At 39.7% G+C, this 21,266-nt stretch overlaps 1 protein-coding gene across 18 annotated transcripts in view; it reads left to right on the top strand.

Moving 5' to 3' along the window:
- Positions 1 to 21,266, top strand: part of RGS6 (regulator of G protein signaling 6) — a 629,077-nt gene that overhangs the window by 32,840 nt on the left and 574,971 nt on the right. For all 18 annotated transcript variants that reach the window (XR_004184869.1, XM_031668021.1, XM_031668024.1 and 15 more), the window contains exon 2: positions 498 to 601. Coding sequence is in view for 17 of the 18 variants with exons in the window: in XM_031668021.1 (XP_031523881.1) it covers positions 518 to 601 (84 nt within the window). In the remaining variant the exon portion in view is untranslated. The remainder of the gene's footprint in view (positions 1 to 497; positions 602 to 21,266) is intronic.

The raw sequence follows: 21,266 nt of genomic DNA, 5'->3' as shown, positions 1-21,266 counted from the left end.
GGCAGGTGGATCACCTGAGGTCAGGAGTTTGTGACCAGCCTGACCAACATGGAGAAACCACGTCTCTACTAAAAATACAAAAATAGCTGGGCGTGGTGGCACATGCCTGTAATCCCAGCTACTCGGGAGCCTGAGGCAGGAGAATCTTTTGAACCCAGGAGGTGGAGGTTTCAGAGAGCCGGGATCGCACCACTGCACTCCAGCCTTGGCAACAAGAGCAAAACTCCGTCTCAAAAAAAAAAAAAAAACAACAAAGACTGCCGTATATTCACTCCTGAGGTGTGCGATTCTGAGCTGAAAATCAACAACATGTTGTTTGGGGATTAGAAGAATATTTGTGGATAGTAAGACTACAATCATTCCCTAACTTAAAAAAGAATCACGTAATATGTTTTGTGTTCATGGCATCTGCCAAAAGTTTCTTAATTCTTTACATTTCAAAGCCCTCTTTATATAATTCCTTCATGACTTAATGGTCTATTCATTTATTTTTGCAGTGTGAGTGAAGAGACTCAGGATGGCTCAGGGATCCGGGGATCAAAGAGCAGTGGGGATTGCTGACCCAGAGGAGAGTTCTCCAAACATGATCGTCTACTGCAAAGTAAGGCATCTGGTCGAGTGCCGTGCATGCTGCCCCTGTGGACTGTTGTGTTCTGTGTAGGGCTGACAAAAAGACAAATGTTTTCTGCCTAAACTGCCTTACTGATAAATGCATATTTTCTTCTCACATCCTCTGGTTCTCTAGTTCCAAAATTCAAGGAAGTTCATACTTGAGCACTTGGCATTTAACACTTGAAAAATATTATGCCATTTAGTTTTCTTTAAACCCAAAGGTTGCCTAAGCAATGCAGATGGGGAAGACACATTCTCCTTCAGTGGAAAGGCCTTAGTGGAAGATGTATGAACTGAAAGTTCTTCAAACTCATAGTATGTACAAAATCTGGGCTGAATGCTGTGGGAGATACAGAGGTATATTTGTATGAGATGATTACAGTTGGTAGGAGACATAAGATGTACACAAATAACTGTTGTAGAGTCTAAATGTTAATTTCCAAAATAGACATGCAAGTAGTGTGTTATATAATTTCAGAGCAGGAGGCCAGTTCTCCCAGCCTCAGAGGTGAGAATGGGCTTGTGGAAGAATGGTCTTTGAACTCAGTTTTAAAATATGTGCAGGATTGCTTTATGTGGAAAGCAGAGAGGAAGAACGTACCAGGTGATAAGATGTTTCAGCAAGGGCACAGAACTGAGGAAAGTAACAGCAACCGGAACTGGTTAGCTTGGGCATCGGATGCATTACAAGGAGTAAACGAAGATAGAATTTTGGGAAGAGAGGCTGGCTGGAGCCAGATGTTAGTGTTGAATTAGGCAATTTAATCGTGAAAAACTTTTGTGCCAAGAGTTGCAAGATTGAGATCTCTTTGGGATGACGACTCTTGCCCCAGTGTGCTGAATGGATTGTTATCAAGATAGAGCGGAGGCTCTAGGAGAGAGAGATTTCTGTGTCTGTGTGAAAGGTAAGGAGGGAAAGGAGAGACTAATTCAACTTGTGAAATCACCTTCAGAATTGAGAGAAACTGATAAGAGGAATTAAAGTCCGGATTAAAAATGACTTGGAAACTGAAGGAATATAGGTGGCAAGTAGAGAGTCAAAGATGACTAGGTTTTTTGACCTTGGGTGAATGAAAATCATTGGTGCTATTAATTCAAATTGAGATAGTTGGAAAAAGAATACATTTTAAAGGAAGAAAATGGCACTTAAGTTTATTTTAGTACCTGCTGAATTTGACACAATTGCTTCTTATTGTACACCTTTTTAATGTTTGCACGTTTGTGAAAATTTAACCTAACTCTCTTGTATGTTAATAAGGAAATAAGTTAATGTTCATTTCACTAACTACTTGAATTTCTGCTCAGTTCTGTGCATTCTGAGAGGCTCTGTGTATTACTTATATGGGCAATGTGGAACTAGATATTCCTGGATGATCAATATGGTGAATTTTTCTCTTTTCCTTGTAAAAATAGAGTTCTCAAATTATTCTTGCTTTGAGTGTAAAATTCTGTAATTCTTTGCTTTGCAAGAGAATGTCTAGATAACCCATCTATAAGAATGATGCTTATTAAATTGCAGTAAAGAAAAAAATAGATTAATGGGGCTGAGCAATTAGTGAAACATACAGAATAATAGACATTGAGTCATTGTTACTTTCTTAACCCACCCCCATACTGGGAGACCCTGTGCCAGGCTGGTAGGAACATGGGCTTTGGAGTGAGACTTAGGTTAAAATTCCAACTTTACCACTCTTTAGCAATGTGACTGTAAGTTAGTTCTTTAACTTCCATGAGCCATAGTGTTTTCATCTGTAAAAAGAAAAAAAAAAAAAAAGTAGGAGGAAGGTAATTATGAAGATCACTTTATATAAATCGAATGAGGCATCTTATATCCTATTTAGACCACAGTGTGGTCCATAATGAATATCTCTTTTTCTTTTCATGTTTAGGTCTTGTAGAGATAGTGACACTTAGAGAGAAAATAAATGATAAAATCTCTAAATGTTGGCCCTGTTAATAAGTTGTCTAGAGCAAATTTATACAGTGAGTTTTTTTAAGACACAGGAAAACAAAAATATTTTTATATTCTTCAGAGGATTGCAAATTCATGGATTATTAAAGAATAAGAAATGCAAAGGTCATGTAACTCAACCACCTTTCTACTAGAATGTTTGTATTATGTTTACAGGAAAAAAAAACTTCCTGCAGGTTTATGAGAACTTGGTTTTTACTTTTTGGGTGGTAGTAAGGGGCTCTTTTCTGGTTTAATTTAGTAACAAACATGTCAACTGCTGTAGTTCTTTAGAGAAATGACAACTAGTAATGAAAATATATCTTTCATGTGACAAACTTGTATAGAGAGTATCTATATGTTCATGTGTATTTGCTATATTAATTACCATAAAAGGGACATTGAATTGGTTCAGTCTGTTAGAAAGAAAGACACACTTATTGCACAGTGTGAGCTCAGACCCTGACACCATTTTAAACCTAGTTAACCTGACTGACTTAAACCATGCTTGTACTTGAACTATGGGATTTTCATATAGTTTTCTTCTCCTGATGCTGTAGGCTGCCCTTTGGCTACAACCAAGAATTTACCTGCTGTAGGACGTTGTCCTCAAGGTATCATCGGTAAAGGTTGGATTTTGAAGCCAGTGGCAATTCAAAGCATTTTCTTTGGAAGTCCTTTAGTGTAATCATTTATTCAAAGTTGTAGCCATAAACCCAAACCTTTCCTTAGATACCCACGACTAAAATTTACATTTAAAAAATTGTGCTTTCATTTTTGTTTTCTTTCTCTTGTTTGTTTGTTTTTTTCTCTTGTTGTCAGACACTTTCAGTGTGAAATTTTTGCTTGGACTGCATTGTGTTGATTCAGATGCTGACATTTAAAAAGCCAAATCTAGAGAAATGAAGCTTTTGGGTAAACTTTCGAGTAATAAGTGGATGATTATGTCTATAATGTTGTTGTGACTTTTAAATGACATTTAGGATGGTAACCTCTTGATATATGAGTAATCATGGGTGGGTTTTTAAAGCCCATGCTTTTCAGAACACTCTTCATTTCCTTTTCATGTTTTCATGTCATTAACTGTGACAAGTTGTACTTTCCCAAGGCATGACTTATTTATTGACTTGAACAGACTTTCTAATTTAGTTTTTCATCCTTCATATTCACAGTTTGGATTGGAGGTGTGTATGAAAAATGTATTGGTCACATTAAAAATCTATTTAAAAGAAAACCTTAATTATTCATGAAGACACCCAGACCTGTTAACCTTTTTTATATTCCTGTATCCTTAGGATCCTGAGTTATTGAATTGCCCAGTGTAATGATGATATTTGAACCTAGCTATACATCACATCATTTAGGGTGCTTTATAAAAATGTTAATCCTCAAAGGACCCCCTCTACAAGGTATTTCTATTTAATCGGTCTGAGCTGGGTCCTAGGAATCTGAGTTTCAAGATGTTCTCAGGAGAATCTGATGTCCAACAAAGTTTGAAAAGCACTGACTTAGTCTTTTACAATATCCAGGCATAGTATGTGTTGCAAAGTGATGAGAGAGTTAGTGTTTTGAATTAGATTTTTGATTTCATAATTATTTGTAGATCTCTCAAGACATGGAAGAAGCAAGCTCTTGTCATAGGGATTTTAGTAGCTTTTCCTTAGAGATTTTCTAGTCTTATTTTATAGATGAAAGAACTAAAAGTATAGAGAGGGTGAGTAACTTAAGGTTCCTCAGCACTTTCCCATGGAAGCCATGATGGTGTCCAGGGAACCTGGCCCCTCCAGTCAGTTGCCTTTCTAGCACCCTATGCGACTACCATGTTTTCAATGACAGACTACTGTTACCACATTGTTGGAGCTGAGTAGCAATGGGGCACATTAAATTAATGAAAATAATATGTGACAGGTCTTTGGCTTTCATGCTTATTCTGGGAGAGTTGACTTGGATTAATGTCTCATATTTTTAATGCTGAAGTTTCATTCTACTCATTGGTGCTTTTGCTTCTTGGGTAAAGATTTTCTAAAATGTTTACCCTCTTTTATAGGTAAGATGGCTTTTGAGTAAGAGCAAGTTGCTTTCTGATCTTGTTTGGATCTTTGGTGTTAACAATGCCTCTTGACAAAGTTCTTCTAACTAGACTGGTAATTTGATTTGTTTGGGTCAGGAGGCATGGAAGATGTCACACAGAGAGCTGGAGGCTCTGCCTGTCTGGTCCCAGCTCTGTGTGGAGAACTTCATTTTCCCGATTCTACTTCTTGTTTTGTTTTCTACCTTCTTCATTCTTTTCCTCCTTCCTTCTCAATTATGAGATACTTCTAACACAAAAAGAATATATTCAGTGTCCATGTAAGGTAGAAAGAAGAATTAAAAAATGAATTATATGCACTTACCGTTAGCTTAGTAAATAAAATATAATACTTTGGCCTCATTTCCTCTTCTGTAAAGGGAGGAAATTGGTCTAAAAATGTGCCAAATACCTTTCTGCAATGATTTCAAAGTTCCATTCTATAACTTTTTGATCTTTCATAAGTCAGTACACTTCCCTGATATCAAAACAATGTTGTGAGACTATATGCACTTTTAAAGGTCTTTTGAGCTTTTAAAGAAATATTTTAGATAGTTCTAGATAATCTAAATTGGATTGAGATAAAGCCCAATTAAGTCAGGCATTAGAAGAAAAAGTTTTAATTGTAATGATTTAATATTCAACAGTGAAAGTTAGATGACATCTTCTTGGTGGCAACCTGTTTCTTTGGCTTGCTAATAACATTTAAGACATTAATAAAATTATTTTGTAGTACTAATTACATGTTATATACATAACAGAAGTGGTGTTTAAGTAGCAACACTGTACATTGCCAGTAGCATATAGTGTCATAGATGAAATAGGAGTTTTAGAAAAAAAGCCAATGTTCTTGTATATCAAAGGGTTAGTTACATAGCCTCCTCATTGATGGCTTCCTTCACCCATTCATTTCTAGTTATTGACTCCTTTTCTGCTGGAATTTGAGTCTAGCCTTTATGTTGCTCTGATACCCCAAGGTCACTCTGCCTAATGATTTAGGGCCCTTGAAGTCCTGGGCAGTAGTTGGTTTATGTATACATCCAGAAAGTAAATGTTACACTATTTTAGTTACATTGGCTGTGGTATGCAGCAATAAGAGAAAGATCTAGCCTGGAGGAATCCAGTGCTATGGAGGAAGCTAGGGACAGGGTGTGGTTTGGAATTCATAGGAGGCAGTGGTAGAAGCCAGCACAGTTGAGAGTCTGGGGACCTGCAGGTCCTGGTGACTAAGGCATGATGAGGGTTAGAAACTGTCGAATCAGGAAATACATATTGAGTGTCATTTGTGTGCCAGACACTATTAGATGCTAGGAATGCAAGATGAGGACTGAGCCCTGAATGAGCCCACAGGCCAGCTGGGGAGAGGTGGGGAACTAGACAATTACAGTGTTGGTAGAAGCAACTGAGGGTGTGGGAGGAGGTAGAGGGGTCATGTAGTCCATCCCAGGAGAGGGGATGATGATGTAGAAGACATCCAGAGGATTTGGCACCTTCTTCGATTCTTGAGAGATGACTAGGAATTAACCAGATGGAAAAGGAGAGAGAAGGTGTAGGAGGCAGGACTAGTGCCTGTAAAAGAGCAGATTTGTGATGTCATTCAGGAGACTTTAAATGGTTGTTATGAAGCCAGGTTTCTGTGATGAAAGTTTGAGGAATAAAGCTAGATAGGTAGATTAGGGCCAGATCACAAAAGACCTTATGTATCCATGACAAGGAGTTTAGACATTGTAAAAATATCTTCCCTTTGCACCTCCATACCCATATTCAACTCCTTTGCATGCTGCTCTCTGCCCCAGAGGCTGAGCTGTGAGGACTACATTTACAGGGCTCTTGTGACCTCTGGGTTTCAGTTGGGTTTGGTTAGTAACAGTCTGGAAAGAGATGGGAGGAAAGGAGAAGAGCAATGTCAGAGAATTTCTTCTCCTGGGTCTCACTCTGCAAAACCTTGCACTGCCATGTCCCTCTACTGAAGTTTGTTGATTTTCGCAAGGCAGACTACTCTCCTCTTCTGGGTCCGAATCCTTTTTGTCTGCTCATCCTTTTGGGTCTTGGGGTGGTTCCAGTTTGTATTTGTTATCTGTTGCTGTGTAACGAATTATCTCAAAACTCAATGGCTTAAAAACATTTATTATGTCACAGTTTCTGTGGGTTAGTAATCCAATTGAAGATTTTGTGAGTTCTCCAGCACAGTGTCTTTTAAAAGACTGTAATCAAGATGTTGACTGGGATTGTGGTTTCATCTGAAGTCTCAGCTGGGGAAAAGCCTACTCCCAAACTTACTTGTGTGACTGTTGGCTGGATTCAGTTCCTTAAGGGCTGTTGGAATGGTGGACTCAGTTCTTTGTTGGCTGTTTGCCAGAGGCCAGTCTTAGTTATTTATGACATGTGTCTCTCCACAGTGCAGCTCATAACATGGCATTATTATTATTTTTTTCATCAGTGACAACAGGCAGAGAGGGAAGGTGAGTGATAGGAGTCTTAGTGTTTTATAACCTAATTTTGGACACTTTTCTTTTTTTTAAATTATATTTTAAGTTCTAGGGTACATGTGCACAATGTGCAGGTTTGTTACATAGGTATACATGTGCCATGTTGCTTTGCTACACCCATCAACTCGTCATTTACATTAGGTATTTCTCCTAGTGCTGTCCCTCCCCCAGCCCAATTTTGGACATATTATCCCATCCCTTTTGAGAGTGAGAAGTCACTAGGTCCACCCCTAACCCAAGGTGAGGGATTTACACAAGGATGTGAATACCAAGATCCAGAATTCAGAAAATCTTTGTGGGCTATTTTGGAAACCATCTACCACACAGCTCTACTTCTACTAGCCCGGGGTTTCTAAGTGTTTTTTTTGTTTGTTTGTTTTTGTGTGTTTTTTTTTGTTGTTGTTTGTTTTTTTGTTTTTTTTTAAAAATAATTTCCCTGTACCCTGGAACTCCTTTAAACTTGGTCCTTTTGGAAATACATTTTTCTTCAATTGTCCTATGTATATCTTCCATTTACCAGTAAGACCCTAACGAATGCAGGTATTATCGCACAAGCAAAGGGAAGCCATTGAGACTCTGCGTTTCTTGTTAAGGGAATTCTTCATGAAAGGATTTGAAGCAGGGGAGTCATTTGTTCAAAGTGGAGAATGGGATTTGAAATGGGGAAGTCAATGTGGAGAAGATTCAGTGTGGAAATCGATGGGTGATCGATGTGGAGGGGTTCAGTGTGGAGGGAGAGTGTTGGAGAAGTGGTAGGATTGGAGGTAGGAGGACACTTTAGAGATTATACAGGAATCCAGGTGAGGAAAAATGATGTCCAAATCAGTGGCAGTGGTAATACAGACGGGAAGATGTGTCTGAGAGGTGTTTAGGTGGTTCAAGCAACAGGATTTGGTGACTGAGAAGACGTAGGGAGAATTTGAGAACAATGAGGAGGAATGAGAAGGAGTCTTTTCCCTAGGATCTATCTGTGAGCTCTCAGAAAGTCTCCCGGGATAAAGTTTTGAAGCAAATACCTGTAGAACTGGATTGCCTTCCCCTCTCTTCCCCATATGTAGATAAATTGAGAGAGCCCAGGAAAGAGTCTATAAATGGACGAGGATATTTAGGTATTTGTTCTGGTTGCCCCACTAGCTCACATCTGGCCATGCATAAGTTGTTCCTACTTTTTGTTAAGTCTAGCTCTTTAATTTGTGAAGTGAGGGGTTAGCTATGCTAGGTGATCTCTAAAGCATTTTTTAGTTCTAACATTCTAGGTCTTTCGTAATCTAAAATAGAGAAACCCACATTTTATTGTTTGTATTATTTCATAGCCTCCTTCACTTTATTTTTAATTTTCTTTAAAAAGTGAACCCAGCCAAAATTTTAAAAACAGGTAAGTCAGAATGTTTAAAACAAATGGCTTTTGGTCTTCAGCACTTAGGGCTTGTTTTTTTTTTTTTTTTTTTTTTTTCCTTCACTCTTTTTTTTTAAACTATAAATAAAATTCCTGGCCAGGTGCAGGGGCTCATGCCTGTAATCCCAACACTTTGGAAGGCCAAGGCAGGCCGATCACCTGAGGTCAGGAGTTCAAGATCAGGTTAGTCAACATGGTGAAACCCTGTCTCTACTAAAAATACAAAAATTAGCCAGGCGTGGTGGCGCATGCCTGTAATCCCAGCTACTTGGGTGGCTGAGGCAGGAGAATCACTTGAGCCTGGGAGGCGGAAGCTACAGTGAGCAGAGATGGCACCACTGCACTCCAGCCTGGGTGACAGAGTAAGACTCTGTCTCAAAATACAGTAAAATACAATAAAATGTGATATAGTAAAATAAATTCTCAAGGACTAACTTAAGAAAGTGTTCAGGGTAACTAATTTAATTGTTCAGTCTGCATTTTAAGATTCCTTTCATTAAATTTTTTGAAACTTTTTTTATTGCCTTAGGAAAAAACTGTTCTGTTTTCCTTTTCCCCAGGATTAGACTTGCTGGAAGAAAAGCTCCCCCATCACATTTTCTTGGTTGGCAGGAGACAGGCGTGCAGGCAAGTCCCAGACCAGTGGTATCAGTGTCCACAGATGAAAGGGATGGTATTTTTAGTGTGAGGAATAGCTCAGTGTGGTTTAGTATGATGCATTTCGATGAGTATAACTTTCTAATTTGAAAAGCCTTTGGTGTGTTTAAGTCTTCGTTTCATCTTTCCAATTTTTCCCCCTCATTTCTTTTCAAGGAATCTAAGATTTTTCATTTTGGCAGGCAGTTGATCACTCTTGTTATTGACACTCCTTTTCAGTATTCTTACACTATGGAGAACCTGAATGGCTGTAAATTCCCTATTGGCAGGATTTTGAACAAGAAAAAATAAAAGCAAATAGATATCTGTGAAAGAAAAATATATACATTTTAAAATTATTGGAGGATAGAAGGATTACTTTTAAAAATTCTGTTAGTTTGCCAATTCAGATCAAAACAGAAAATGGACACTTTTTTGGATCAGCATTCTTTTTTCTAAAAACTTATTTCAATAAAGTAAAGAATATGCAAAGATATATACAGATAGATAGATAGATAGATAGATAGATAGATAGATAGATATAGATATAGACATACACCCACTCCAAAAGAATAGTGATATCTTTCTGGTAAATAATATCCAAAGTTTGGAAAGAAATCAAATATCCATTGAAAGGAAACTAATTTTAGGGGGATAGGATTCACATTTGGAATGATCTCAGAGTTAGTTAACTGGATTTCTGTTCTGGTCAACCTAATAATTGTCTTGAAAGGGAGATGGCTACTGACATTCTGGGATATGGTTAGGGAGAATGTTCTTTATTTTAAAAACCCTACAAGATTTTTTGATTTTTTAAAAATAAAATGTTTTGTCTTGTTTGTTAAATATGATGGTTATGTAGGTTTACTCAAAAGTGATTTTTTTCATTGTTCTTTGTTGTTTTCCGCATCTCTGTGCTTACATCTGAAATAATTTTTAGTATTTTCTTTAGTGCAGGTCTGCTGAAGATAAATTCTCTCAGTTTTTGTTTGTCTAAAATATTTTTGGGTCAGGCACTTTGGCTTATGCCTGTAATCCCAGCACTTGGGAGGCCGAGGCAGGAAGATCACTTGGCCCAAGAGTTTGAGGCCAGTCTGTGCAACATAGGGAGACAACGTCTCTACAAAAAGAAAGAAAGAAAAAAAATTAGCTATGCATGTTAGTGCATGCCTGTAGTCCCAGCTACTCAGGAGGTGGAGGTGGGGGAATCACTTGAGCCTGGGAGGTCAAGGCTGCAGTGAGCCATGATTGTGCCACCTCACTCTAGCCTGGGCAACAGAGTGAGGCACGGTTTCAAAGAAAAAAAGAAAGTCTTTGTTTCATCTTCATTTTGTGAAGGGTGTTTTTTCTAGATTTAGAATTCTAGATTGTCAGTTATTTTATTTATCATAACTGTCATTGTCTCTTGGCTTTCATTGTTTCTCTTGGGCAGTTAGCTGTAAGTTTTATTATTCCTCCTTCAAATGTAATCTGTTTTTTCCTTTGGCTGCTTTTAAGATTTATTTCACTTTGGTTTTAGCAGTTTTATTATGAGGTGTGATTTTCTTCTTAATTTATTCTTGTTAGAGCTTATAAGACTTCTTTTTTATTTGATTGGTGCTTGGGGATTCTGTTTTTTTTCTTTTTTTGATGGAGTCTTGCTCTGTCACCCAGGCTGGAGTACAGTGGCATGATCTCGGCTCACTGCAACCTCTGCCTCCTGGGTTCAGGTGATTCTTCTGCTTCAGCCTCCCGGTAGCTGGGACTACAGGTGTGCGCCACCACGCCCAGCTAATTTTTGTATTTTTAGTACAGTCGAGGTTTCACCATGTTGGCCAGGATGGTCTCGATCTCTTGAACTTGTGATCCACCTGCCTCGGCCTCCCAAAGTGCTGGGATTACAGGTATGAGCCACCACGCCCAGCTGTGCTTGGGAGTTCTTAACCATTAACTTTTCAAATATTGTTTACGCCTAGTTTTCTCTTTTCTCTCTTCTTGGGATTGTGTTCATATGTTATGACATTTTTTTCCTCTAGATTTCATATATTTCTTATGCTCTTTTCTGTATTTTTTATTCCTTTGCCATTTTGTGCTTCAACATGGATATTTTCTACTGACTTATCCTCCAGTTCACTAATTCTCTCTTCACTATATTAGTAATCTGTGGTTAAAGCCATCCCATTGAATTTGTAACCTTAGTTATTGATTTTTAAGTTCTGAAATTTTCATTTAATTTCTTTTTATAGTTTCTAGTTTTCTGCTAAACTTCTCTATTTTGTCATTTAATTCCTAAACATATTAATCATAATTGTTTCAAAGTCCATATCCGATACTTTAAAGTCTTTATCACTTGCTGAACTGTTTCTGCTAACCTTTTATTTATTTCTTTTTTTTTCTGTTTATTTTTTATTAAGTTCTGGGCTTTATACAAATAATATAGAAGTCATTTATGGCTCTAGGACAATGTTATGTTACTTCTGAGAGAACTGAACTATTTTTTTCTTTTATGTCAGTCAAAATAGGAATGGATTACCTTAATCAAGTCAGACACAAAGATTACTTGTAGCTGGACTTCAGTTCTTATTAGGGCTAGATATATTTCTAGATCACCTTTACTCTCTCTAGGGAGCCCTTCTGGTTCCAACCAAAACCCTGGGTGCCCCTCGTCCTTGGAGGACTCTGACCTCTAATTTTTGTCCCTTAAACTCTGTGACACTGCTAAAAGCTCTGTTCAGCTTCTTGATCATGCCTTTTGTTTAAGGAATTGACAACGCCCTTGAGAGAAACAGGCAGCTCCAATTGCTGGGCTCATCTTCTTAGTTTTCTTCTTCTTTCAGGTCATGGCCTCACAAATTCTTACTGTCTTCGTTGCTTTCTAATGCCTTCAAACATGTTTGACAGAATGTTTTTCAGCATTTCCAGTTGCTGTCAGCAGGAGGGTGATCCTGAAATATCTAGTTAGCCATTGCCAGAAGTAGAACCCCATAACATTAGCCCTGAGAGAAGACGGATCCATCTTTTATAGTCTTGGTTTGCTCTTAAAATGTTTTAGAAAAGACATATCCTGAGTGTCTTAGTGGGCTAGGGTGATGGTGGTAGAGGTGAAGAAAAGTGAAACTTCCAGTATATTTAAAAAGTAGAATTAACCTGTGATTAGTTTTCGATGGAGATGAGACAGGAGGATTGAAGGCTAATGGTCAGGATCTGGCCTGGGTATCTGGATGTTCAGTCACTAGGATCAGTGGTTGGGGGAGTGACACTGGAGCCTAAAGTCACCACAGTAGCAGAATGACATTCATCACAACCTAGTTATGTAAAACTCTAGACAGAGGGAATAAATGCAGGCAAATACCGCTAAATATGAAGTGAACCCAAAAAGAAGCTTTACCTGGAGGAAACCTTACCTGACTCCAGAGACCTTTTTGGTTTAGAAAACAGGAAGTAGCTTGTATCTGTCAGTATGACACTTTTGAACATTTCTGTATTAGTTTCCTAAGGTGCTGTAACAAAGCCCCACAAACTGTGTGGCTTAAGACAACAGGAATCTATTCTGTCACAGTTCAGGAGGATAGAACTCTGAAATTAAGGCATGGGCAGGGCTATGCTCCATTTGAAGGCTTAAGGGAGATCCCCTTTCTTGCCTCTTCCTGGCTTTCTGTGGCTGCTGGAGATCCTTGGTGTTCCTTGGCTTGCAGCAGCATCACCTTGGTCTTCGCCTTTGTCCTACCTCACCTTCCTCATGTGCCTACCTCTGTGTTTCACATGGCCTTATAAGGACACTAGTTGTGGGATTTAGGCCTACATCCCCCTACCCCCAATTGATTGTGACCTCATCTTAATGAATTACATCTGAAAGACCCTAATTTCCAAATGAACTTTTATACACAAGTCCCAGGGTTTAGGACTACAAAATATCTTTTTGACAGACACAACTCAGTCCACAACAATTTCTAGTTTATCATTGCGTGAAGCTTAGGGCTCTTTGCAAAGATCAAATGAACAAGAAGTGTACTTACTGAGTTGTTGCTTCTGACAAAGCACTGTGTGGGGAATAAAAAGTAGCATAGCACACAGTCTCTGTCCTAGACAACTTTACCATCCAACTGGGGAGACCAAGAGTGATGCAGAACTCAGGAGGAAAATAAGCTTTGGTTGGCCACCTACTATATACCAGATACTGCAGTGGGCGCTGTACATATATTGAGCCATTTAATCATCAGAATAGCTTACTGGGTAAGTGGTGTTCACCCTATATTACAGATAAGGGAACTGAGTGTCAGAAGGAGTAAATAACTAGTATTAAGTGGTGCTATCAGGATTCGAATCTAGATTTGCTGTATTCTGAAGTCTGTGGTTTGGGGGAAGAAACTGAATTATGTTTTTTTAAAAAAAAGACTTAAAGCTGTTTGAAATTAACCATAAGAGAGTTAGTGTGAGAGCTGGGTATGGTGGCATGCATCTGTAGTCCCAGCTACTGAGGAGGCTGAGATGGGAGGACTCCTTAAGCCCAGGAGTTTGAGACCAGCCCGTGCAATACAGTGAGATCCTGTCTCAAAACAAACAAACAAACAAAAAAGTGGGTGTGGACAAGGAAGGCTTATTGAGGAAGAAGAAATTTGAAGAGAAATAATCTGAACTGTATTTGTAAGACAGGGTAGGAGTTGGCCGGTGGAAAAGAGCCAAAAACTGATTCCAGGTAATGGGAGCTATGTGAACCAAGGCAAGGTGATAGAAAATATCAGATGTATTTAGGAGAAAACATATTTTATAATACTACATATAAGATATGTGCTTTATGTAATTATAGCCTCATTCTTCATATGGAGACCTTGAAGCAAGAAAACAAACATTTTTAGCTCTGTAGCTCACATGGTAAGGTATTGGCAAAGCTGAACCTTCTGCCAATTAATTTTTTTTCCTTTCCTCTTCAGAAATAATCATTTTCCATTTAAAAAGTAATAATTCAATTTCGAAAGAATCAAAGCATAAAGTAGAGAAAAAAGCTCACATATTCCTATCATGCAAATATGACTAAAGTTAACATTTCGGTCTGTTCCTCCCAGTCTCTGAATTTGTATCAGTAGTATACATAACACATTAACCTAGAGGGTAATCATAGTGTATGTGCCATTTTATGCTTCTCTACCATAGCCTAAGCATTAATCTGTGCCGTAACATGTCATCATTATTATAGTTTTATTTATTTATTTATTTATTTATTTATTTATTTATTTTTGAGATGGAGTCTTGCTCTGTCACCAGGCTGGAGTACAGTGGTGCAATCTTGGCTCACTGCAACCACCGCCTCCTGGGTTCAAGTGATTCTCCTGCCTCAGCTTCCCGAGTAGCTAGGACTACAGGCATGCACCACCACGCCCAGCTAATTTTTGTATTTTTAGTAGAGACGGGGTTTCAGCATGTTGGCCAGAATGGTCTTGATCTCTTGACCTCATGATCCCCCCACCTTGGCCTCCCAAAGTGCGGGGATTACAGCCGTGAGCCACCGTACCTGGCTATCATAGTTTTAAAGGTTGAATAATATTCTAAGTAGATAATGTACAATAATTTACTTATTTAGAGTTTGTTATTAATAGCAAATTAAAAAATTCCTAGGTCAAAATGTGTGACCTGTGTTACAACTCCTATTATATATATGATTTTCTGGAAGGTCAATATTGATTTCAGCATTATATATAGACTGGGTTTCTCTGGGTGGTTGTAAAAGGTCTATGTCATTGAACTACAGAAAGAGGGTGAGGGGATTTCTAACAATTAGAGCCAGTGTTTTCTTCATCTCTAAACCACACCCCCATCCTAGTGTCCGCCTGGCTTTGCAACACCACCCTTATCCTGAGAGCTTCATTGACGCCGGGGGATATTTAGAAATTTTCAACTTGGAACCCTTCCAAGACATTTGCTATTTTATTCTCTATTTGTTTTTCTTAAGCGACTGACTAAATAAGAATAACATTTCAACCTCTTTCCACTCCCCCCCAGCATTTTTTTCCTGCCTGTACCACCTCTGCCTACAGTTTAACCATGGGGGTGCTTCTTATATTTTAAAGCTAAATACAAAAGCACAGTTCTGAGAAGCAGCCAAGTTCTGCAGCCAAGTTTGAAGAATAAAACTTTAAAACAGCTCTTCTGTCACACACTTGAGAGGGGAGGCAGGCTTTGCTATAAATAAGTCACATTCCATTTCTATCTCATCCTTTGCAGTCCTCTTGGGTAATGCTTTTTGTATATGACTACAGTGTTCTCGAACTGCCCACTCACCCCTTTCAACCTTCCATTTTATGCCTCACTTTATTTAAATGTTCAGTAGTTTTGGAGTTTAGGGGCCCTGCATGAAAGAGGAGTAGACCTTTCCTTTCATTCTTCAGGCTTAGATGTAATGAGGTTCAGTGGCTAACTTATTAGAAACTGCACTTTCTCTTTGTCTGTAACATTTTCAGCAGCTGCCTGGATTAGTTTCCTATTGCTGCCATAACAAATTGCCACAAATGTAATGGCTTAAAACAGGGCCAGGCATAGTGGTGCATGCCTGTAATTCTAGCACTTTGGGAGGCTGAGATGGGCAGATTGCTTAAGCTCAGGAGTTCAAGACTGCCTGGCCAACATGGCGAGACCCCATCTCTATTAAAAAAAAATTACAAAAATTTTCTGGGTGTGGTGGCACGCACCTGTAATCTCAACTACTCAGGAGGCTGAGGTGGGAGGACTACCTGAGCCTGGGGAGGTCAAGACTGCAGTGAACCATGATCATGCCACTGCACTCCAGCCTGGGTGACAGAGTGAGACCCTGTCTCAAAAAACAAAAAACCCAGAAACCCCACAGATGCATTTTCTTATAGTTCTGGAGATCAGGAGTGTAAAATGATCTGGCAGAGCTGCAGGCCCTCAGGGGGCTGTAGGAGAATTCATTTCCTCCCCTTTTCCAGCGTTTAGAGGCTACCTACATTCCCTAAGTCATAGCCCCACATCACTCCCACTTCTGCTCTTGGCATCATATTTCCTTCTCCAACTCTGACCCTCTTTTCTCTCTCTTATAGGACCCCCTGTGATTACGTAGAGCCCACACACATAATCCAGGGGTACCTCCCAATCTCAGAGTCCTTAACTTAGTCCCACCTGCAGAGTCTCTTTTGCCAAGTCAAGTAACAGGTTTGTGGGATTAGGGTGTGGACATCTTTGGAGGGCTGTTATTCTACTTATCACACTGTCTTAGAAAAGGAAAGGAAAACAATTTTGGAATTTTTGTCTTTTTCCTAGCTAGGGAGGGGGTACGCTGAAGTTTTGTTTTTCCTTTCTGTATTCGTGATGGTTGATATGTGGCAATCTACACTAAGTCTGAGATGTCTGTTTGTATTGGCCGAAGTTCATTGGAGGGCAGAAAAGAGGAGAGTTTCAGAGACTGGCAGTGAAGATGGGAGGGTGGCTTAGTTAAAGACCTTCACACCTTGCTCACTGGGTGCTCCCGTTAGACCCCACTCAGGGCACAAACAAGCCCGTGCTATCGAGAAGTGACTGAGCAGATACATTCAAAATGAATAAAGGAATATCTCATTCACTGTAGTCCCATCCAGTGTGAATTCCTTATAGGACTATTTGTCTCCGATCACTTAATATATTTTTTTATTTTTTGAGACAGAATCTCACTCTGTTCCCCAGGCTGGAGTATAGTGGTGTGATCTCGGCTCACTCAGCCTTGACCACTGGGGCTTGATCCTCCCATCTCAGCCTCCCCATAGCTGGGACTACAGGCATGCACCACCATACCTGGCTAATTTTTAAACTTTTTTTGTAGAGACAGGGTCTCACTGTGCTGCCCTGGCTGGGCTTGAACTCCTGGGCTCAAGTATATCCGCCCACCTCAGCATCCCAACATGCTGAGATTACAGGTGTGAGCCACCACGTTTGTCTATATTTTTAAAAATATTAATTATGATACTAAATAATACAGTGAATAAATAACCTTCTCATGGCTGTCCAGCTGGCACAGTAGAAGACTTTATGTGTTTTTTTCAAACGATGAAAGTGCTGGCAAAGCGCACTTCCCTGAGCTTGAGAGACATGTGCCAATCTGCTTGTTGACTCTGCCAAGGCCTCTCTTTCCATCATTTTCCATGTTCTGGTCAGGAGTTGTGATATATAGTGGCTGACAAAAGGTGCACAAATGATAGTTGGTGGCCAGTCTGCCAGGGAAGAGTCTGACCCTGGGTAGTAATGTGATTCAAGGTAGATGGGCCCCTTTGAGGAGCTAGTCAAGGAAACAGATGATAAAGTGTAACTGTTAGTGAGTGAGCACGGAGTGAGCATTTTCTTTCTGAAGGGAGTTATTACTTCATTGCGTTGCTGGGAAGGAGGGGTCAGCAGTTAAAACAAAAGCCTCCTGTGGCTGATGACATGTTACAACTTTAGGATCGTTGTCAGCAAACAACTTGCCCTTGGGCCTGATCTGTCCCCAGCCTTTGATCCCTTGACCCTCAGGATGGTTTCTACATTTTGCAATGGTTGAAAAACTTTAAAAGAGAAGCCATATTTTGTGATATGTGAACATCATGTGAAATTCAAATTTCAGTGTCTGTATATCAAGTTTTATTGAAACACAGCCACATCATTTGTTTATGAATTATCTATGGCTTTTTTTTGAGCTACCACGGAGGAGTTGAGTGGTTGTGACAGAGACTGTCCGTATGACCGGTGAAGCCTAAAATATTTACTAACTAGCTTTTTACAGAGAAGTTTGCAGCTTCTGTTTTAGGAGATTTGAAAGAGACTGAAAAAGCATCCGCAAATGTCCTTGTTGGGACAATATTTCCATAGGAACCAAGACCCAGTGATTCCATGTGGTGCTGATTTATTTCCAGGAACCCATGGAGGGTCTAACTGGGGAGGGGGTATACAAGATAAGTTAGAAACCAGTGCACATTCCTGTACTACAAAAAACATACGAGATCTGCCATTCACCCCTCAAATAATATGATTTCTTTACTGAGGGGTCACATAATTTATGGCAGTACATAATTGATGAGATTTTTGTTTGTTTTCTAAATAAAAAACGGGCATATTGAGCTGCTGGAAGTGTTGAGTTGGGTGTTCTGAAATATCCTACTAGGATATTCCACTTATGGCTGGCTACCTCCATCTCAGATGCAATGTCCAAATGGCTGTCATTTCTGCAGGACCCACTTTGTGCCAGGCATTGGGCCAGTGCTTTGGGCACGTGAATTGCTCACACTTACAGCACTGCTGTAAAGTCATTGTTATTCCCATGCTGCAAGTGAAGAAAGGAGCTTACACTGGGTAAACCCGTGCCTGGGGCTCTCCCGTAAGTGGGAATCCCGAGTTGCAGGTCAGTCTATCTCTTCTTCACAGAGCATGCTCTTTTCACAAGACCTGGAAGGAACAAGACAACCACCTGGGGAGCTGCTTACTTCTGTTCTTTCCTCTGGGATGCCAGGGCTATCACAACCTCATAAGCAAGATGCTCTGATCACTGAGTTATGGTGTTCAGTGATAATATCGACTTCCATTTTTATAATTTCTTCTAGCACTCTGCATCCTGCATGTTATATTTGTCAAAGGCCTCTGAAAAACATAAGGCAGACATATCTTTCTCTGCTTTGTAAATGAGGAAACTGAAGCTCAGAGGGAAAGAGGCCTGTCTAGGCTCAACCAGCTTTTAGTGGCAGAGCCAGACCTCCTGACCTGGGGTCTGGTGCCTGTACACTACTTCCCACGGGCCAGGCCTACAGGAATAGAGCTGCATCACTCACACTGACCTTAGCAGAGGCTGTGATAGACTGTAAGCCGTATGGTTGGTAAGTTTATCATCAGTGAACCTCAGGTCATCAGCTGACCTCCAGAGACCAATTTCACATTGTAGTCTCTGTGAATTGTTTCACAATTTACAATTGTGACTCTGCTGAATGCAGTGTACCTTTCTCTTCCCTATTACTACATCCATTGCTTGAGTTTCAGTCCCATCTTAGTCCATTTTGTGTTGCTATAAAGGAGTACCAGACACTGGGTATAAAGAAAAGAGGGTTTATAAAGAAAAGAGATTATTTAGCTCACAGTTCTGCAGGTGTATAAGAAGCATGGCACCAGCATCAACATGTCAGAGAAGGTCAAAGGAGAAGTGAGTACGTGTGAAGAGACACCATACCCAAAGGGCATCCTGGCTTTATATAGTAATAAACCAACCTCATCCCATCTCACCTGAGTGAGAACAGCAGCACAGCACTAAGTCATTCATGAGGGATCTACGCCCATAACTAAAACGTTTCCACCTAGGCCCCACCTTCTGACACCACCACAGTGGGGAGCAAATTTCAACATGAGATTTGGTGGAGACCAAAAAACCCCATATCCAAACCATAGCAAGCCCCAAACCAAACCAAAAGCAGATCCCCATTCATGGTTCCCCTTCCCACATGGTACCGAATGACAAAGGGCTGAAGTCATGTGTTCTGCTCAGAAAAAGGCTGAGAAGTTATTGGGAAACACATCTTCAAGTGTTTGTCTCCTTTGGGACATGGGAATATGTTATTAACCAGGACAGCTGCTCACAGCTGCACAGGGATGTATTAAAACAGCTCATTTAAGGCAAATTTTAAGTAATGGAGAGGATCATTCCTGGACACAATTTCACAAGCATTCTGTCTTGGTTTTACCCCAATCTCTGCATGTTCCTTCTTAGTCTTCATTCCTGGGGCAGCTTCCTCTGCCCACCTCATGAAACTTTAGCTCCTTCTCTTCTGTATGCTGTTCAGGGGCCATGTTCTCCTCTCTGCATGCCGAGTTGAGGATCCCCAAATTGCTATCCTCTCTCCAAACTCCAAATGCCTATATCCAGCTGCCAAAAAGGCATCTCATTTGAATCTGCCTCACTTACCACAAACATAACAGGTAGAACATAGCTTATTTCTTGCCCTCCCAAAACTGTTCTCCCTCTGAGCTTCAGTGCTTGGTGTAGCATCCTCCACACAGTTAGCATCTGAGGCAAAACCTGAACCTGATTCTCCTTGACAGGCATTATCACTCACCACTCTATGCCCTATGAAAATGACAGGCCATGTGAATCCAATGCCATGTAAATCCAATGCCATGTAAAAAAAGATAACATTTTCTGTTTGTCTCCCTAGGGTATTATAAATGCTTGGCACCAAGTAGGTGATAAATAAATGTGAAGGACAGACCTGTTGATTAAGCATTTCTGAGACATACCCTTTATCTGTCTCAGATGAGATTCTCTGCCACATAGCTTATCCTTATATTAGGTGGGTTGTGTAACTCTGAGGTTCAAACATTGGTTATTGCCTCTAAACCTTGCACAGTTATTTATCTCGGAACTATTGAGTTTGGCGGCTGTCCACATCATGTAACAATTCTGCTATTACATTCCCTTCCTTGTTTTCTTCCTTCCCTCTCTCCTCATCTTCCGCATTCCTATCTGTGAGAGAGGATGAGAAAAACAGACAAGAAGACAAATCCATATTTCTCTCACCAATGAAAAATACCTTTCCATTCTGTTTTTAGCATTAAATGTGGTATTTGCCCTCTGTGTCTCAATTAAAACAGGTTATTTCCTTCTTAGTTCCTTCCTTTTATATATTTTTTCTTGTTTCAGAAACGGTTCAAGTTAATTGTAAAAGAAAAATTCAGAAATTATAGATAAGCCCAAAGAAATAAATAAAATATGTAACAACCCTCTGCTCAGAGAGTTGTGGTTAACTTTTGAAGTACCTACTTCCATACTTTTAAAAAATGTATATATTTTAACAGAAATAGAGACTTACTGTACTTGCTGTTGGAAACTTCTTGTCATTTAATAGATTAAGAATATTTTCTTGTGACAGTCAGTATTCCTCTAGACCAGCAATTGGATCACTTTGTTTAAAGGGCCACATAGTAACTGTTTTAGGCTTTGTGGGACTTACTATCTCTTTCAACTAATCAATTCTGCTGTTATAAGTGCAGAAGCATCCACAGAAAGTGTGTAAATGAATGGACATGGCTGTGTTCTAATAAAACTTTATGAAAACAGGCAATGAGCCAGACTTGGCCCATGGGCTGGGCTGTAGTTTGTCTATGCTCTGTGCTTGTCTAGAATATGTTTTCTCGCTCTGT

Source organism: Papio anubis, chromosome 7 (assembly GCF_008728515.1).
Source record: "Papio anubis isolate 15944 chromosome 7, Panubis1.0, whole genome shotgun sequence".
Classification (NCBI taxonomy): domain Eukaryota; kingdom Metazoa; phylum Chordata; class Mammalia; order Primates; family Cercopithecidae; genus Papio; species Papio anubis.
The sequence above is the reverse complement of the archived record's forward strand: the minus strand, read 5'-3'. Positions and strand labels throughout refer to the sequence as shown.